The sequence below is a fragment of the Beta vulgaris genome, chromosome 1, assembly GCF_026745355.1.
Source record: "Beta vulgaris subsp. vulgaris cultivar EL10 chromosome 1, EL10.2, whole genome shotgun sequence".
Taxonomy (NCBI): domain Eukaryota; kingdom Viridiplantae; phylum Streptophyta; class Magnoliopsida; order Caryophyllales; family Amaranthaceae; genus Beta; species Beta vulgaris.
The window spans coordinates 57,648,531-57,669,115 of record NC_079202.1 but is presented as its reverse complement, the minus strand read 5'-3'; the positions used below and the strand labels follow the sequence as shown (position 1 = coordinate 57,669,115).

Below are 20,585 nucleotides of genomic sequence, written 5' to 3'. Positions count from 1 at the left end.
TGAGTCCATCAGCAGTGCAATTCTTTTCTGCTAAGTCAAACTTAGCTCGATACTCAGCTATAATGTGTATAAATATAATCTAATCTACTCATTGCCAATTTTGTGACTGAACTTTATGGTAAGACAGTACTAATCTCAGTAGACGTATACAAAAGGATTTCTTATCAGCAATGTATTAGTGAGTTAGTGCCATATAATCACTCAGATCTCATGACAAACCCAATTTAATAAAACGTCTGCAACTTTATACAACTCTATAAGCTCATCACTAAAGCCATGCTCCTGTACAAGATCCTCAAAAAGGGAGCATAGCTGCATAGGAAAACCTCAAGGCATTTTAGATGAGCAACAATAAGTCAAGAACATCATCTACTTACAAATATACAGAGCAGTTTACCAAAACGTTAACAACAAAAGTTAATGTACATGACTATTCCTGGATTATTGATTTTTCTTGCCCTTCTTCTTCTTGCCACTTTTCGGCTTTTTGCTTCCTTTCCCTTGGTTTCTATCTTGACTGTCCTCTGGCTGCTTTACAGTAGCAACAACTGAAGAATCAACTATCTGACCCTCCTCGACGGATTTGTTATCATCACCAGTCTCAGCATTTCCTTGATCTCTTAATTCTGGAACACGTCCCTCATGATTATCCGGAGTAGAAGTTTTCCAATCGGTTTGAGGAATCAGCGGACTCAGGAAATACTCAAATACCGATTTTCCTGATAGCAGTCGTTTAGCACTGTCTTCGACCAACAACATGCTATCTTTCAGCTGTTGTCCACTGCAAAAAACAATATTCACTCGCAAAAATAAGTAAATAACCATGCAGAGAAATGTGGTTAAAAAGCTTATCAGGAGAAAACTAAGCAAGTACTAAGGAAACATTTTGTTGGAAGGTGCTTTTACTAGGGGTGAAGATGTGTGCTCACACATACAAATTTGAAAAAACCAGTTTTCCAAGAAAATGTGTATGGACTTGCATTTTATTATTTTTCTCCTCATCTCTTACCGTCCTCTGTCTTCTCCCATTAATCCATTTCCCTCCGTTAATTTTCTCGCATCTCTAACATTTTTCTTAAGGAACCAAACAAATCCTGATTTACAAGTTTTAAGACCATCATTTTTTCATTAAAAAATTTTTCGTCCAACCAAACAGAGCCTAAACAAGTGTTAGACTATGTTCCACATGGCACACCCAGAAGACGAAGCTAGAGAAGAAATCACATTCCCAACTAGAATAAGAGAAGGAAAGTTATCTGACTTGCTAGAAATTTGAACAAACCTTGCATCTAAGGCTGCCGACAAGAGCCGTAACTCAAGAAGCAGGCAACCACCTTCTGCTAGAAAGAGCTTGTGCTCATCATCAGTACATGTATCATTTTTCAATGGCATGGTTATCGCGGTTGTCATCAGTTTATGCGCGTTGTCAATCTGCACCTGTTAGGGGAACAAGAAAGTAGCAAATAAATAAAAGACCACATAATTAAGCATAAAAAACTGTTGCAAATTAAATGTTACTTGGACTCTTCATTTTATCTCGGGTACCTGTGTTGGACCTTCGACAGAACACTTCATTTTTTACCATATTCACATATATCTATTATAAATAGCCAAACCTGAAACTAAGACAAGTAACATAGTCCTGAAGTAATTGAATTACCTTAATCTTTGGTGCATTAGACACAAAGATTTGCCTACTTTTCTCATTTTTCTTCTCCAACAACATCAACATATCAAAAACTTCCCAAACGTTCCCATCTTGGAGCTCAATACATCCTTCATTCTTCTTTTGAGAGAAACTAGTGGAACTGGAATCAGCAGCACTAACTCTATCTGCAGAAGCATTCACCGTATTCGGAAATAGGATACTCTGCAACTCCTCTTTACTCTGGTCAACAATATCCAGATAAATGGCACCCCTACAAGACACTCTTTTAAGATTTTTTCCCGTTCTAACAACCACCAGGGGATCCCCAATTGCATTTAGCGCTTCAGCAACAGCATTGTTAAAGCCAACCTTGCGCATTTTTCGTAGGGCACTTGAAAATGCATGTGGTAATTGATTAGAAATTTCGTTCCAACCTAACACATCTAGAAGTTCTTCCATATACTCGTTGGAATTTAGATGAAGCAAGCACATTAGAACAACTAGTCTGAGAAGCAGCACTGGGAAGTGTTCCCTTGCATTAATGCCAACTTTTTTAACCCATTGCACAGTTTCATGTTTCTTCATGAGAAGCTGATGAAGTATGCGAGCCAAAAGGCAATAAGTGTCTCGCAAAAATATAGATCCATCACCAGCAGACACTAAATATGTACCGAGGTTGGCTTTCCACTCGAGATGATTAAACCATTCAACAAGGGATGATCTAGTCATCAGTACACAGCCACGAAACTCCAGAAGGGATAACATTAGACGGTCAACAAGATATAAGAAACAGCTAGGCAATATGTAATCTCTTGTCCTCCAATTGGCATCATAAACATTCCTTAGAGCTCTATGAAGCTTGCAAGCAAGGGGCTCGGCCTGTTGACCTTGAGCTTCAGTACACTGAGAGACAGCCTGAAGAAGTGGTTTCCAGGGAGAATCATCATCAACTCTTCTAAGAAACACATGTGAAAATTCAATTTTACCCTTAGGAGATCCAAGCAACACCATGGCTACACATCCAAGTTGCCCATATGTTAAAATATCTGTCCCTTGAACATTATGTACTAAGACTTCTTCTAGTATTTTCTGAGAAATCTCGCTCTCTCTCAAAAACATAATGTTTTTGCTCACTGATCTTCTCCAGTCGAGAGGAAACATGGATTTAAAATATTCTCCTACTGAAACATCAACGTAACCCCGCAGCGACTTTAAATCCTGATACTTCTGCTTCAAAGGTTTCTGGGAGGATAGCATCTGTGCAACTTCATAAAGATGGAGAAATAACCTAGCCTTTCTAAATTCAGACAAAGAACCCCTCCATGCATTCTTCCGAAGTGCTTCAAGAGCATTCAACACTTTCATGCCAGTGGATAGTAACTCTATGGACCAATGGTTGCGGGCAGCAGCTTTCAAGTGCACTATATCAACACTGACAAACTTCCCAAACTTTTCAAAAGAACTTTTGTCAGCCTCCTTCATCCATTCAGCATCAGGGTACAGACAAACATAAATTGTTCCTGTACTAACAAACAGCTTTCGAACCCCAAGGTAGTTTAAGCAAAATTCTCCAAGTTCGGTTAAATCACTAGTTTCATTAACATCCACTGCCTCGAGAAACTTGAATATTCTTAAAACAGTGTCCTTCCACAAGTTCCAAGCATAGATTAGTGTTTCAACAGAGACCTTGTTTCGAGAAATCCTTTCAAGATGTGACGCAGGCAAACTTTCTATGGTGTCGCTTTCCTGCTCATACTTCGAAATATCAACTTGAAGCATCAAGTCCAGGATTCTTCTGGTCGATAGTATTTCCCCTCTCAGATTTTTACAAGTTTGAGAAATGATCAAAAATTCTTTCAGCTCAGACATTGAATAGTTTCTGTTCAACAAAATCAGGCTATCTGTACATACAGTCCTGTAAAGATCACGTGGCTCAACATTATAAGCAGAGGCTTTAGCTTTCAGTAGCAGCTCCTCCATATTTAGGAATTTCTTCAATGGCCAACCTTTACCATCATCCCAAAGACAACCAGCAAGAGCGTACCATAGAAAAAGTTCACAAGCTTCCTTAAAAAGCCCGCCTTTTTCCATTAAATCTGCCTCAAGTTGAAGTTTCCCTCTATCCCTTGCAATATCAGCAGCCTTCAAGAAGTTTCCTAATTCTACCTCCAAGTCCAAAAGCTCATCAAGGCGACCCACTTTCTTGAGGAAGGTTTGCATAGACTCCTCTGAACTAAATGCCTTAACGAATTTCATCATTCTTATCTTATCATCCTGCTCATGCAACGAAAGAGCGCAATTTTCTAGGAAGACTTGTTCAATCATGTCCAATTCTCCACCCATTTCCTGGTGTTTCCAATATTGAATATACTGCAGGCCTAAGTCATACAACTTCCCTTTTGTGCAAGACAAAAGGCACTCAGAGAAGAGATTACACTTAGCATATACCTCAGCAGCACGCTCATAATGCCCAGCAAAGGTGAAACATTCACAGGCCTTTATGAGATCCGACTCCTTACCTTGCTCAAGATATATTATACCTGTGAAAAAGTTCTGTAAATCCCAAAGCATCACAAGGACCATCAACCAGAAAAACAATCTCAGGAAAAAAAATCACAATTTGATTCTAAAGCAATCACATATTCACATCCAGAAACAGGTATACTCTTGTGTTAAACATAGATCACTAGCAACTTGGATGCAATTTTTAGCACCCAATAAAATATACAAGGTGATGTTCAAGATATACCGACAATATATATATACAAATCATAAGCTAATGAACCAAGTAAACAAGATAAGAGGGTTTTCAAAGTAGTGGTGCTCTGAGTTCTTGCTTCTTAGTCTTCCATCAAAAGCAGCAGCCAGATACCTTTTACGATTTACAATTATAAGCAACAACCGGTAATATATTGTACAGTTCTATATATTCATGTAACTTCATACAATTCCTGATTGCTAGCGATCTAATTTCCCTTCCTTTCTTAAACCAAAACAATATACCTATTAACTAAAAGCAACAAAGAAATAAAAATTCTAAGCCATTATAAATCATGGTTACTTGATTATGTACTTGAATGATAAGTTTATGAAGACAAAGTGAAACCTTAACTATGTTGTTACTATATAGTATCTACAGAGTTTAAAAGTTGTAAGTTGTAACCAATCATTAGAACAATAGAATCAATTTTTGCAGAATTAATATTGCTCCTGTTTCAGATAATTACTGCCAATAATTATAAAACGATTCCACAACTCCTTGTTCTCCACTTTGAAAATTTGACAGTACTCCAATCAAGGATTCAACAAAGGCATACTCCTTGCAATCAGTAGTTTAAGGCTGTATAATGTGTGCCTCTCAATCCCCAAAATTGGCAGGAATATCCAAAAAGTGGTTTTAAGTTTTTAAACTAATAATAAATCTACTTCATACTACATCAAAACCCTTCAAGTTTATGCAGCATAAGTAGAAACAAATGTCTAGTATAAATGGCAGCATGTAATATTCACAGCACAAGGGCAAACCTGCTCTGTCATATTCTTTCAACTCATAGAAGCAATCTGCAGCTTTCCTATACACGTTTATGCTTTCGAAAAGCTCAGCAGCTTGTCTGAGAATACTGGAAGCCTCTTCAGGATTTAATTCATAAGTTCGACCAGCTGCTGCCTTTAACCCTGCAGCCTTAGCATAAATCTCCCAGTGCCTATCCCCAGCTCTTTCGAAGCACATGGTTGCCACCTCATAGTTTTCCACTGCCAGCAACTGCAGATGAAACCAATAACCATCACTATGTCAAGAGAAGAAATACAAATCATCATTATGTCATCATTATGTCAGTAGAAGAAAATGGATATTGTTTTTACTACTGGAAAGGAAGAAATAATTGCTAACAGAAGTTTGAAACAAAGAGTGAGAAAGACCTTCCTTCCCCGCGCTTTCCATTCCTCTGGGCTGCTCGCAACTTGCATAGCACGTGCAAGTGAATCATCTAATTGTCTGACCTGAACTGCACACAGTTTTTTCCAGTAGTCAAACATAGGTTTTGAAACATCCTCTTTGTTCTCACAAATCCATAATCTTTGTCGAGTACGAGTGATAGCAACATATAGCTGCTTCAGCTCAGAGCACAAAACATTGTGCTTTCCGGGATTAAAATGGGGAAAAGACGGCTGCAAATTCGAATCAAGCATATCCTGCATCTTCATATACTCGTATAGCACTCTCCAGTGATTTTTCAATGGTGATGACCCAAAGAAATTGTACAGAAGGACATCCTATAAACGCAACAAAATAACATTATAACCCATATTGGTTTTTCATCAATTTTTGATGAGATGCATAAGTTTACATACTTATTTTATATTAATTTACCTGGAACTCCAACCCTTTGCACTCAACAATTGTTAGCACGAGAGCATGTTTACCAACATAGCTTAGTATTTCTTTACGAACACAATCATCTCGTACAAGTATCACCTGCTCAGCTCCAAAACCAACAAGATTACTACCACCCATATTTCCAGCATTGCCAAAGATTGCGACAATAGCATTCTCATCTGATCCAGACTCCAACAAGATTGGAGCTTCTCCAAAAATGAGACTATTCTCGGGGGGTAAAATGTCAATAGAATGAGGAAAGAAATGATAAATGAGTTGAATAACACTTTGTCCTAACTTAAGTATACCAGCATGGGTACGAAAATTCTGGCTCAAATGAGAAATTGGAGAAATCTGTCCTCGTGTTTGGCTCCCATTGGCCACGTCATTTCTTTCACTCATCAAAAACTCCTTGTAGAACAGACATCTGACATCCTGAAACCGGAAATCGATCCCCCGTGCAATTGTCTGAGCTGTATCACCAGAAAAAACAAAGCCTTCATCCACATTTGTGCAGATATATTTAAACAGGGCGATTTGTCGCATAGTCAAGTCCTGAACTTCATCTATGTACACGAAATCAATAACATCACCAACATATCTCTCACGTTTGAGCCGTCGATGAAGATCATTCACAAAATCAGATAAATCGAATTCTCCTCTTTCTGCTTTCATCTTCTCATAAGTCAGGAATATGTCATATATCAACTCTCTTTTCTGCCGGCTCAAAGTTGACGTTCGGCCTGCAGACAAACAAAGATAATCCTCCAGGCTAAGCTTACCATCATTTGTTTCCCCTACTTGGAGACCACCTTTAATGATGGAAATTATCTCTGTAAAAACTCTAGAGGAATCAAGCTTCTTGGTAAGCTGTGAATTGAAGTGGGGCCAGTAGAACAAATTAAACTTCTCATAGTTAACCTCTTTCCTTTTCATAATGGAAGTAGCAGATGTACTAGTATTTCCTCCGTACGAATGATGTCGTTCATCATAAAATCTTTCGAAGTATGAAATACCTAATGTGCCATCAAGCATGAGTAAGAATTTGTTAAAAGTTAGCACAAGAGGGTATGACTTCGGAGGAACACCAGCAAAAGAGTCCGAGATACCACTAAACTGATCACTGTCATCAATATCATCAGCATCAATGGGGACACTTGCCATAGGAGAGCTCTCATTGCGTACAAATCTGCAGAGTGACCAAAACTTAGCATGCACAGCTTTGAAACAGAAAACAACGTTATGTATGACTCTGTAAAGTAGTCTAGGGAAACAGCTAGCGAGCCTTGAAAGTGACATTGGTAAGCATTGGTGGTGGGATGGAGAGACAGATATATTAAGGACTCTCTACCGTATCTCTAGAATCAAACTATACTTCTTATAGGCTTCAAAAAAAAAATCCAAAACAAAGAAGAGAATAGCTCCATAATGTACCTTTCCAGACCAGAAACATGATGCTTAATGGCATAACACAGTTTTGGACTAACTGTCACAAAAAGCTGGCGTAGAACATTTTCACTCTCTACATTCTCTTCAGTGGGGGTAGCATTTGCAATGTTTGCATCTCTACTCACTTCATCAAGGCCTACAAGAGCCATGTGGTGCAGTCGTTCTTTCTGAAACAGTTTCATGGTTAACACAGTTGTCTTTCCAGTACCAGATCGTCCTAAGATAAAGGAGCTCTTTGGGTGAATAATTATTTGCCGCTCCTCATCTGTTACTTCAAAGGGTAAGTCCAAAGCTTTACCATCAGAATCAGACAACAGGTGACCTACTATACCCGCAGATAGGGAGTAGAACTTCATTAACAACAAGCTTTCGCTAACATTAGCATTCTCAGCATAAATTGTGCCATCCAAATCACCATCAGAAGCACTTGTTGACTCAGCATAGTTGCTCTTCAATCGGACAATGTCAATTGAATTGCTCCAAGTCCTTGGGACCTCTAGCTCCCTAAAGGCAGGCAATATGATTAAAAAAATGAGGAATTAACTGTAATATTTAATCCTTCATTCGCTTTATAATAGTTGTACCGTATACACTTTTGACACTATTCACATTCTCTACTTCCACCCTCTTGTATTATGTATACTTACAAAAAAAATAGTCATATGGGATCTTTTAGATTTATGTCAATATGTATTTTCAAAAAATCAACTTGATTACAATTTTTACTCGTGCATATTTAAATATATTAACGCTCAAAGTTGTGCATTGACAATTGTGCCAAGTCCTTTGGAAACAATAATCATGATATGTAGGAAGTCTCTCTCAAGAAACAAGGCAAAGGTATCCAATTCAAGAGAAAATAGAGAGAAAAAGCATACCCCTCAAGACTACGCTCTTTGCAGTGATGCAAGAAATCATCTGTGAAAGCTCCATATATGTTATCAAGTCTCTTAACCAGCTTTGTTACATCTTCCAGTGGCACAACATCCCAGATCTTTAGCACTTGGACGTATCCAGATTCTTTTACAATGTCATTTGTACATATAATGTACCGACCTTCAACTTTGTATTGTTTCACAATTCGTACACTGCTCTCGCATATCGGATCAGTTTTGACTTTCTTAGGCCGCCAGCCATTTGACAATTTCACAAGCAGATTCATCACTGATTTCTTAGCCCGGGTAGATGGAAGCTTTGCAAAGCTTTTCACAAAATTGTCACTAAACATAACCTTTGACAGCAAAATGGAGGAAAGCAATTATAAACTGTGGTAATAGAACCTCAATAAGTTTAGATGATGGGTGAGGGAAATGTCAGCAGAAAATTAAAGTGAGCATTACCTTCCACCTGGCAGTTTTAAAAAGTATACTATCCTTGTTGAGTAATTCATCAATTTGATTTAGCTCCTTCTTCATATCTATCATGGCTTCAGTCAAGCTCTTATCTTCATCAGCATTGAAAAGACAGAGACGCTCCCTAGCATTGGAGACTAATCTTTTCCAAACTGAATCGCTTCTAATTAGAGTTTTTTCATTACCAAGTACCCAAAGACAGTGCCTGTGCATAAATTAAATTTTTAGTCAAATGTCTAAAAAGAAACAGTTAGCCACAAAAAATGAGGAAAAGATTGAGCAACACTAAATTCAGAGTCACACCTTCCCCTGGTGAGAGCCACATTCGTACGTTCACAACTTGATATGAAACCCACATTTCCAGAAGTATTAGATCTTACTGTTGATATTATTATGACATCCTCCTCCCCGCCTTGAAATCCATCAACAGATTTCACCTGCACTCCAAAATTGTCAAGGTTTTCATACCTTCTCCCTAGCATCTCCTCAATGGCCACAACTTGAGCAGCGTAGGGTGATATTACACCAACAGAAAGCCTTTTCGAGGCTTTAGACAGGTGGTGCCATGCTGTAAAACAACACAAATTTCAGATCACTTAACTGAACTAAAATACATGTTTATCAGCATTTATAAGAAGCCCAACCTAGAAGGCGTTGATCTCTTAGAAAAATAAGTACTAGAAAAAAAAACTCAGGACGGTATACACAGCACGAGGAAAATCTAAACTTGTTAACCGCCTCCTGAAATAGCTCTAAGGGCTCGTGAGTCACACTCATGAGTTCTTTCTCAATCAGTCTCTGACAGAAAAATTCTTCACCGACCATCATTATATCTCCTACTCTCTTTTTACTTTAAAAATTGTTCCAAACTACACTCCAAACTCTTATCTAGTACTGCACCATTAAAATAATATCATATACCATTAAGGCAATATGATCAGCAAAAACTATCAAAACATACCCTTGTGGAGATTATGCAAGATTTTGGCCACAACTGCAGCCTCAACCATATTCCTTCGACTACGTCCATCATCATCAAGTTCCTCCCGTCCCTCAGAGATATTTATGAAAGAATAAGGCCCATACATCAGTCCAGGAAGATACTGTCTCTCATAGCTCTTACGCCGAACGCTTGGGGAATCCAGAATTTGCTTAAAATAGAATTCTTCATTAGGAAATGAACTAATTGCAGGATGCATTCTGTACTGCATATCCAAGAGGTGCTTTGGCCAACCCAACAAACTCAGCCTTTGAAATAAACTCCGTCCAAAACCAGCATCCTTAGATAGCTGCAAAAGGAAAGTTTTTATGGAGATCGAATTATGTTGAAAGTTGCAAAGAAAGGAGAACAACAAGTGCTTGGGAAAAAACCTACATTACTATTAACCATTGCTGGCAATTGGCACTCATCCCCGAAAAGAATAGCATGCCGTAAACCAGGCAGTTGCAAGGGTATCGCTGACTCACATTCCTTCAATTGTGCAGCTTCATCTATGACCAAAAGACTTAGTGGTTCCATTGGTGTAGTATAAAGCTTATAAGAGCTGGATGCAGTACAGAAGATTAATGATGCCATCTGGAAACAGAGTTCTGTTATAGATTCTCTATTCATAATATTAGGAAGGTTAAGAACACCAAGAGATCGATGCAGATTTTTTAAGACGGAAATGCATTTTCTCCTCATTGCCAAAAGCAGAGAAATATCGTTGGGGCCCACACTAAGCACAAGAGAGTCCTCAACTTCGCCAGAGGAGAAAAGTTCCAACAGATCATCAGAACCCAAATCAATTTGAGGCAACAGCTTTACAAAGGAGTCAAGCAAATTATTGAGAATCATCATGTCTGCCAGATTATGTTCACCAATGTAACTTTTCGAGACATGAGTGCGGAAGTTAAAAATACAGCGCCTGACTGGTTCCGCAGCAGCCTTGAACCGGCTCGTAAAGAAAGCAAGAAATGATTCAATCTGTCGTGTAGCATCAACATCATCAACGCCTTGTTCCCTCATCTTAATCAACTCGTTTTCCAAGAATACGTCGTACTGAGAAACACAATCCTCGAGAAAATTTGACAAGGACGGGAAACAACTTCTCCATCCAGTTAGGGGGGCAAAACACTCTGCTAGCCTCTTGACACGGTAGTCCAGATATATATCTTCTATATCTAGTCCTACTCGTAGCCGTTCTTTGTTTCCAAACAAGAGTATGTCTCCCAAACAGTCGGATGTTTCTCCTGAATCCCTTGAAGAAATGTTCGTAATCAGCTCCAAAAGACGGTCAGCTACTTCAGTGATGGCAACATTTGTTGGGGCACATATCAGAGTTCTGATGTTCATCTTCCTGAGGAAAAATAGTAATGTACCGAGGGTTTTTGTTTTGCCTGTCCCTGGTGGCCCCCAGACAAGTTGAACTTGAGACATCTGCTCGCGCTGCATTGCTTGCAGTGAAGCTAAAACTGCCTCATACTGGGAGGGATTCAGACTTGAAGATATTTCCATACAAAGGTCTTCAGACAAGCACCCATGATGATTGGAGCCACACGGATTATGACATCCTTCATCCTGCAATCCACACATTATTTTCAGTTCAGAGATTCATTCTAAAAAAACAATTTAGGATGATTTGCTATAAAGGTGATGTCGACTTGATTGTTTAACTACAGCTAATATCTTAGATATGATGTACACAAGTGACACTTGACATAATTGCTGGTGCAAGTTTAGACATTACCTCAGCTCACCCCTTTCCGATGGTTGGGGGGGTATACTAGTATGCTATGCTATTACTGTTAAACTACAAAAGGCAGTTACCATGAAACTTAGCCCCAAAGTTCCCACAATGCATTACTCTCTGAAGCTAGTCAAAATGACAAAAAATATTTACATAATCCACTCCAATGGACCAGATAACATAAACACACGATGATACCTATCCAAGACTTACCTGCAATTTATTTTGCAGAACTCCTTGTATTATTCTCGTATTTTTTACCATGTGCAGGGCATTCCATATTCTTTTATTTGTGGTGCAATTCCTCAAAAATACCAGAAAAAGGGAGCTGTAGCTGTCATCTATCTCCCCAATGTCTCGTGAAGCTTGCACTGTAAAAGAGGTTGATGAAGTGTTGTCATCTACCTCGTCCTCTGACTTATCCTTCGAAATTTTCGTGACTGATGCCAAAACCCATGTTTGGGCCAGCGCTTGCAAATCATATATTGTTTCAGGCCGAGACTTCACAAGAACAAAAATATCACCGGGCAATGTCTTGTATGGCTCCTTGCCTCGGTCATTGAACCTGTTTCTCCATTCATCTATTTGAACATCATACATAAGTGATCTGTCACGTCTAGATTTATCATAAGATACTATTTCAGCATATGGTGCCCTTGATATTATCTCTAAATTTGAACGAAGGTCAACCCGTGTCTCTTCTAATAGAGGATAAACATAAGAGCAGAAATACTCTGATATTGTCTCAAATGAATCGGGAATCTTCCTAACCTGAAAAGCATTGAATATCATGGACTTGAACGAATTAAGTCAAAGCAAATATTGCATTTTTCTGACGGTAACCAAATGTTGAGAAGGTGCAAAAGCAATTCATAAGTAATATCCCACAGTCATGGTACTCTCCACTAACTGATTAATAAATCGAGCAGAGAGTCCACCAAAGTGCAAATCGTAATTTCTTCCACAGAAATAATAAATATATTTCTGAAGAGGTCAAAAGAATATGCTAGAGAAAGGAAGAAAAACCCTCATCGATTTTTTTTTTTTGAGGTAAATCATGGACCGTTTTCTAACAAAAGCTAAGTAGTTTGAGTCCTAACTCCTAATAGAGGAAGCACAATGATCAGACCTTATCAAAGTCTGTAAGGTGAGCCTACATTTGGACTTATACTACAAAAAATGCTAGCTTGGTCTTGAAATTCTGAAGCCAACCACCTTGAATTTAACATGAATATGATGCATTACGTTATTTTTAAAAAATCTGGTTAAGAGATTATTTGCTAAGATGAAACCAAGAGGTTACCATGTGATAGAGGACAGATCCGAGTTCTCCTATATATATGATTGCTTAATCTGTGGCTTCTACTGCATGCTTTCTTAAAATGGGCCAGAGCAAGAAAAATGGCCCTCGAAGATTTTCAATAATATTTGCACTTCAAAAACTTTCTTGATAGGATATGAAGGATATATGGTGAGAGTAACAAACTTACAAAAGCTTTGGCCAACAGAAACCTTGTTGAATCTATAGTTTTGTTATCTCATATCTATGAATTAGACTAGCTGGAATGAGGTAAAGATCAGGCGGCTTAAAGACAGTGATAAATTCAAGTCTCAGTTGCTATGTAACACCAGTTTGCAGAGAGTTTGTTCTAGTATTTTAAAATCTGGGAATGATACCTTAAAGAACTAACTACACATGAAAAATTATTGAAAACTAAACAGACAATCTAGATTCTGAAAATTGCATTTCTGCATAGCCAGAAAGTGATTGGTAATTTTGACTTCCATATAAAGATGAACAAAGTTTGTAAATCAATATACAATCGTGATCCATGTGTGTGTCGTTAGGGGTTCAATTCTTGCCCTTTGCAACGTGGGATCTCCAAATTCACCTACTTCGGATCTTCATTTTACCTCAAAACAAATTATTAAAAAAAAAATATTCAATCAACTTTAAAAGATGAACAAAGTTTGTAAAACAAATGATATTTCCGTAATTAAAATGAAACTAATATACAGTCGCGATTTCCTTCAACATTAAAAAAGAATATTCAATCAACTCCAAAATTCTTAAATATACATGGTTGTATTTAAATAATAATAATTTTTTAACAAACTCGAATGTATGATTTACTACCTCCGTCCCAAAATATAGTTACCATTCCCATTTTGGGTGTCCCAAAATATAGTTTTCATTTCCATATTCAGTTAATCAGTTCCACATTTTTCCGTAATTTGTCTAGAAAAACCGTGTCCCATCATTTATTTGCTTCTTGAATTTTGTTTTTTCCTTTGTTTTTTCAACCAAAATGTTACGATGAATATTCTTTCACCAATTATTCTTCACCGTAAAAAAAGGAAATAGGAACTATATTTTAATACGGAGGGAGTATATCTTATTATGTAAATCTGAGATAAATTGGCGCTCTCAAAATCATAGATTATCAAATCCCCTACATAATTACTACCCACCAAAAAATTCACACCATGATCACACAATCACACTACGCCATGCAGTCTAACCACGACAAATTTAAAAACATTACAATATAATAAGAGAGAGAAAAACAGAAAAGCAACAAACATCCAATACAAAAATTCATGTTAACTCACAAAATCTTCAAACTAATCTTCAACCATTTCACAAACAAAATTAAGAGAGAGAAAGAGTGAATTAACCTTATCACCGTAGAATTCATCATTGAAGATGTCATTAATAGACCATGAAAACACCTTATCAAGGAAACTAGAATCTCTAGCAATTCTCTCATTCATCTCAGATGATACAAATAAACCCTCCATTATAATCAACCAACTGCACCAAAAATCATCAAACCATTAATAACCCAGAATACTAAACATATATAAAAACAAAACCCATAATTTATAATCCAAAAAAAAATTAAAAATTTAGAGGGTTTATAGTTTTCTTAACTAGAAAGGAAGAAAATAGTACAAGCACCCACTTAAAAAAAAAAGTGAATCACAAAAGTCTGCAAAACAGTACTAGAAAACCCAGAAGAGTAAGTAATGTAGTGAGAAAATTGAAGTTAAAAAGACATTAAATTACTTTTTCTTTATAAAATTGACTTAGCGTTGATTTTGCATTGACGTTGATTTTGGATAAAAAGGAAAATAATTACTGTAATGAAAAGTAGAGTTCTAGAGAATATTAATAAATGATTTAGGAAATGATGATCAATGAATAATTAGTGGATAAACTCGTAAAAATGTTGGAAACTTTTGGGTAATTAAAGAAAATAAATGAGAAATTAGTACGAACCGTCAAAATTCACCAATAGTAGCACGTTGCACTTTGAACGTTGAGTGATGTTGTTAGACGTTACTCCCTCCGTCCCATAATATAGTGCTTACTTCTCATTTTTCACAAGAATTAAGGAAAATGGAAGGAGTTCTAGGATTTCACAAAAATATATATTTAAGTAAATGTTTATTGGGTATTTTTGTCTTGGAACTAGGTTTTTTATTCTTTTTCCTTTAAAATAAAATGAAAGAGCAATAAATTTTCCTTGGAATGGTGTAAAACAATAAATATGGGCACATATTTTAAAAGAAATTAGGGGTATTTTGGAAAGTTTTTTGTAAAAATGAAGGATAATTTAGTCCAAATAAATTGATAAAAAAAGAAATAGGCACAACATTTTGGGACACCCAAAGAGGAATGCAAGCACTATATTATGGGACGGAGGGAGTAGTAGCTGAATTACGTCCCCTAGGAGTAGGGGTGTCTGTTAATTTTCCCGCTATTTTATAGACTTCTTGTGCACGCTTTGTCGATTAATTAACTAATATTTTGGTCCGAACGTGGCTCCGGATTGATATTGTTTTTCAATTTTGATATGCATTTTTATCCATTCTCATTAAAATATATTTAGGAAAACTCAACATTTAAAAGGTACAAATATAATAATGTGAATACTTAAAGCATGATTAAAAGTTGGTTGAATTGATAATTGTGTCATGTATAAGAGCAAGAGGTTACGGGTTCTGTTTCTGTCTCGAAATTAAGGGTTCTGATTCCTTTGCTTAGGGAATACCGGGTCAGATTCGAATGTCTTGAGTCCAAAGTCCGTACGCCGGAATCCTGCAAAAGTAATGGTTAGACTGCCCCGGGGGTTGTTCCGGGATCGCCTCTCCGACGCTCAAGTCAGTAATCAAGCTTAGAGAGATAAAGTCTAGAGAGAGATGCTCTGGTTTGTTAGGTAAGAATTTAATACCTTCTCATTGATGAGAGGTTGAGTATTTATAGTGCTGGGGATATCCCAACTGTAGGCCAGCTGGAGGGCATTGACAGCTGGGAGGCATTATCACAGGTGGGGCCCTCTGGAGGTTTAAGGCCTTAGTGGGCTTAATTATCCTTGGTAGGCCTAACCCAGGAAATAAGCCCAAACAATTAGCCCCACGCCAGGAATGGGAAACATCGAGGCCTTGCCGAAGTGTCTCCCGTTCCTGGCGGAACCTAGACAGTCCTGAACCCAGGCTGACCTGATCTTTTAGGGAAAAAAGGGGGGGCACGTGCCGACCCAGTCTCCTCAAGGAGGAGGGGGCTAGTGCCGACCCGGTCTCCTTGGAGAGAAGGGCGGCATGTGCCGACCCGGTCTCCTCAAGGAGAGGGATGGCTAATGCCGACCCGGTCTCCCCAAGGAGGAGGGTGGCTAGTGCCGACCCGGTCTCCCCAAGGAGGAGGGTGGCTAGTGCCGACCCGGTCTCCTTGGAGAGAAGGGCGGCCTGTGCCGACCCAGTCTCCTCAAGGAGAGGGGTGGCTAGTGCCGACCCGGTCTTCTTGGAGAGAAGGGCGGCATATGCCGACCCGGTCTCATGGGAGAGAGGGGGAGCTTAAGTGCCGACCCGGTCTCATCGGAGAGAAGGGGAGCTTGAGTGCCGACCCGGTCTCATAGGAGAGAGGGGGAGCTTGAGTGCCGACCCGGTATCATAGTAGAGAGGGGGAGCTTGAGTGCCGACCCGGTCCCGTAGGAGAGAGGGGGGGCTTGAGTGCCGACCCGATCTCGTAAAGAAACGGAAGGGTATGACTCGTCTACGGCTCGGACCAGGGGCCAATGAGCCCCATGCTTGCCCGAGCCGGTACCCAATCTCGCCGAGCTGGTTGGACGCGGCTCGGATGAGGGGCCAATGAGCCCCATGCTTGTCCGAGCCGGTGCCTGCTCTCGCTAAGTCTATCTGGGACTTAGGAGACTTACTCAACCAAGGAGGAGTGCCTCCTAGGGCCGAGCTGGTTGGACGCGGCTCGGATGAGGGGCCAATGAGCCCCATGCTTGTCCGAGCCGGTGCCTGCTCTCGCTAAGTCTATCTGGGACTTAGGAGACTTACTCAACCAAGGAGGAGTGCCTCCTAGGGCCGAGCTGGTTGGACGCGGCTCGGATGAGGGGCCAATGAGCCCCATGCTTGTCCGAGCCGGTGCCTGCTCTCGCTAAGTCTATCTGGGACTTAGGAGACTTACTCAACCAAGGAAGAGTGCCTCCTAGGGCCGAGCTGGTTGGACGCGGCTCGGATGAGGGGCCAATGAGCCCCATGTAATCCCCCACATTTTTAAAGGATTTTCATAAATATATTAAGTTATTTATGTAATTATATTTAAATCCAAATGAGTTTGGAAAATGATTTGACTTTTAAAAAGGGTTGACTATTTTAAAAGTCAACTAAAAATATTTTTCTTAGCTTAATAAAGTTTGTAATATTTTAATTAAGCGTGTTTTAAATAAGAATTTAATTATTAAAAGCACATTTGAAAAGAAAACTTAATGGAATCGAAAGCCCAAAAGTAATAAAAAGGGAAAGGATGATTTGATGACTAAAGTCCTAATAAGCCCATCTTGTTAGTCATCAAAGTTTTAATTATTGAAATTCCTTTTCCTAAGCCCAATAGGATTAGCCTATTTAAATATCCTAAAAACCCAAATATTTTGCCCTACACTTTATTTTCTCTCTCCTCCCTTGCACGTGACTTCCGAGTTTTCTCTCTCACTCGACATTTTCTCTCTCTCTTCCTCTTGAGCGTGAGTTTCATTTTCTCTCAAAAATCGTTTCTTCTTCGCTAAGTAACGTTTCTTGTTGAACAAGAAACGTCACAAACTATTTTTGAAGCCGAAAACCTGCTGCCGCGGCCTTGCTGCTGTTTCAGTCCGGCGCCCTTCTTCTCCTCTTATTTTGGTTGTTTTTCTTTACTTCTCCTTTAAGATTCCATTAAAGTCTAATTTTTATTGTTATTTTATTATTATTTGCATGATTACGATTTGAGTTATTATTTTTATTATGAAGAATATATTTTCGGATCATATGTATAAAAGAAAAAAATTTCAGATTTATTATTTTTAGTTTTAATCATGAAAGATGTGATTTTTAGGGTTTTAAATCACTAGAAATCGTATATTTAAAGTATGAATATGAATTTTGATTGGAATACGATTTTTATATGCATTTAAAATATTTTCAGAAAGTTTAGAAAATTTTATAGTTGCTGGAAATTCAGAAAGTTAATATTTTAAGGTTTTTAATGGTTTTTAATCACTAGAATAGTTGATCTATACTAGGGATTAAAAATAACGAGAGTTTAAATTATAAAAACGATTTTAAAGACATTTAAAAGGGTTTGGGACGTTTTAAAGTTGCTGTATTTTTTTTAGTTCAAGTATTTACTTGATTATTTATTGTTCTAGGCGGAGATTTCATTGTAGGGGACTTTTAGAGCTTAAAAGTGGCCTACCGTTGCGTTTATACAAGGTACGTACATAGTCTACGTGCTATATGGTTTAGGAACATGCCTTAGGGATGATTTTATTTATTAGTATCATGTATAGGACCTTGTTTGTATGTATATGATTTACTATAATTGCTTTACATGTTACTTGCCTTGTGTGCTGCATGTAAATTGAGAATATGTATGGGTATGACTTGTTTGTATGGAAGTTTGATGCAAACAAATAATTTCAGTTTTGGTATTAATTCGTAAGTGGATTAATTTAAGTGAGTTGAAATCATGTGTTACATAGATTTCTTGGAGGTTATTAATTTATCTTATAAGAACCGTGGATCTTATTTGGTAAGTATGGATTATACCTATATAAAGGTACGGATTTATGTTGGCTAGGTTCAACAAAGGATCAAAATAAATAAAAAGGAGTCTTGATTGATAAGTTATGGATCACTTGTTAATTCACAAGATAAAAAGAATGTTGTTATGATTATGTGATTATTGAATTATGTGTTATTTGGTTGTTGTGGTGTCAACACAAGTAATAATTATATTTAACGTAAAGTGAAACGAGAATAAGTTATAGACTTTAGACTGGTGCACGTCTAGAGTTGGACACTAAGGGTTGGGGTACATAGTCCGCCGTGATATGTATCTTCGAGGGTTGGATTGATCACCATTCCTCTTTAGTTCAAAGGTTCCTCGATATCGTAGGTCATTCTGGTTTACGGAGTCATGACCGTATTTCCTATTTTTGGTTTGGTCAACTCGTCCAATAACTATTCCATTAAAGTAATAAAAGTTGGGTCAAGTGTAGTTCAGTAAAAGTTGTCTGTAGAGTATTATTTACTTATGTTATTATTTATTCCTACGAGTTATGTTTGTAGTATCATGCTTAGGATTATTTGTGTCTGATATGTAGTACTCTAGCTTTGGCTGATTACGTGCTTGTCTGTGTTTGTGATCATGGCTTTGCCTATTGATCCTGTGGTGATCCTTCGGGGGAGCAGAGTCAATAAAGCATTGACATTACAGGTTTGCAGGTGCATCACATTGGGAACCTGGAATGGAGAGGCTTATACTTAGTATAGTTTAAGTTGTTTTCGTAGGAACATCTACATTTTAAGTTTGAGGTTTATTTAGTTGGTGTGTTAAGTTTGACATTGTCATTTGGTTTTATAAGTTTAATAAAGTTGATTTTTGTTTTAATAAGTTTTCCGCTGCAACATTCTGAGTAAGCCGAAACGTTATCACACGGGAGATAATGCCTGGGTAATTCTCTAGATTTGTTATAAAGGTATTTTCTAGAAAGAGAGAATTATCGGGGTGTTACACCCCATGCTTGTCCGAGCCGGTGCCTGCTCTCGCTAAGTCTATCTGGGACTTAGGAGACTTACTCAACCAAGGAGGAGTGCCTCCTAGGGCCGAGCTGGTTGGACGCGGCTAGGATGAGGGGCCAATGAGTCCCATGCTTGTCCGAGCCGGTGCCTGAGGTTTTGGACCACTGGCTGAGGTGACCGAGCTGGTAACCTTGAGCTGATGAACTAGCAATCTTGAGCTGGTGAACTTAATAGCTTCTTGAAAACCCAAACGCCACGTGGCAACGGTGGATTATTAGGGTGCTTGAAAACATGGTGGCGATTCAACTTCTGGTCATTTATGACCTTTGTGACGATTGATATTCCTGGGAGCTGTGCCTTTTGAACAGTTTTGGGCATTTGGGAGGCCCATTAAGGTGGCGGAAACACAGGGCCCGGTCCAAGAAGCGACGCGGGACACGAAGACCGAGGACTTTGCCTATAAGTAGGGAGAGAGGGGAGAGATTTTGTCACTTTTACAATTCTCTCTCTCTAAATCTGAGATTTCTGCTCTTTCTCTCTCTAAGTTTAGAGCTCCTTCTCTCTCTAAGTCCGGGTTCCATCTTCTTCGTCCGACCAGGTACGCACTTGTTTTGCTTTTTCACTAAGTTTTTCTTCTCTTTCTTTTAATAAAATCGGCCGACCCCCTTCTGTTGATAAATAATGGAGAGCTCGTCCGAGTCAGTGACACCCCCTCCCTCACCTCCTTATAATTTAGCCGAGGAGGTGAGAGGTATGGGAATGGTATTGGTGTCAACTTTAATAAGTTGCCCGGATCCCTCGGCTGTGCCTGAGGCGCTTTCCCTCCCGAGTACTCCTTCGCAAGCCGAGGAGGAGGAGGCCGAGGGTACCATCCCCTACCCTGGGAGGTGTCCCTGGCCTATCCTTCTTCGAGGAGTTACTTAGACAAATATGTGTCTGATGGTGTAGTTTGGATAGCT

General features: G+C 38.7%; 1 protein-coding gene across 3 annotated transcripts; it reads right to left on the bottom strand.

Moving 5' to 3' along the window:
* Nucleotides 1-208: 208 nt before the first annotated feature.
* LOC104888712 (hypothetical protein) lies at nt 209-14,620 on the bottom strand. 3 transcript variants are annotated; one of them, XM_010673753.4, is made up of 15 exons: nt 14,492-14,620; nt 14,236-14,371; nt 11,770-12,327; nt 10,203-11,387; nt 9,789-10,116; nt 9,131-9,395; nt 8,816-9,032; nt 8,354-8,706; nt 7,461-7,979; nt 6,021-7,215; nt 5,570-5,923; nt 5,174-5,411; nt 1,661-4,188; nt 1,283-1,437; nt 209-781 (listed from the first exon to the last, which is right to left on the bottom strand). In XM_010673753.4, the coding sequence occupies exons 2-15, from the start codon at nt 14,356-14,358 to the stop codon at nt 442-444; spliced, it is 8,358 nt and encodes a 2,785-aa protein (XP_010672055.2). In that variant the 5' UTR covers nt 14,359-14,371; nt 14,492-14,620; the 3' UTR covers nt 209-441. The 3 variants fall into 3 exon arrangements, with proteins under 3 accessions (XP_010672055.2, XP_048495052.1, XP_019103923.2); XM_048639095.2 differs by adding an exon at nt 13,378-13,459 and having other exon boundaries at nt 14,236-14,543; XM_019248378.3 differs by having other exon boundaries at nt 14,236-14,543.
* Between the last annotated feature and the right edge of the window lie 5,965 nt (nt 14,621-20,585).

Excerpts from the sequence above, each read along its gene's own strand:
- LOC104888712 (XM_048639095.2), bottom strand. The coding sequence starts at position 14,327 with ATGAGAGAATTGCTAGAGATTCTAGTTTCCTTGATAAGGTGTTTTCAT. Across the intron at positions 13,460-14,235 it reads ATGAATTCTACGGTGATAAG|ATCCGAAGTAGGTGAATTTG; the intron begins GTTAATTCACTC and ends GGTAAAATGAAG. Across the intron at positions 11,388-11,769 it reads TTCTGCAAAATAAATTGCAG|GATGAAGGATGTCATAATCC; the intron begins GTAAGTCTTGGA and ends TGTGGATTGCAG.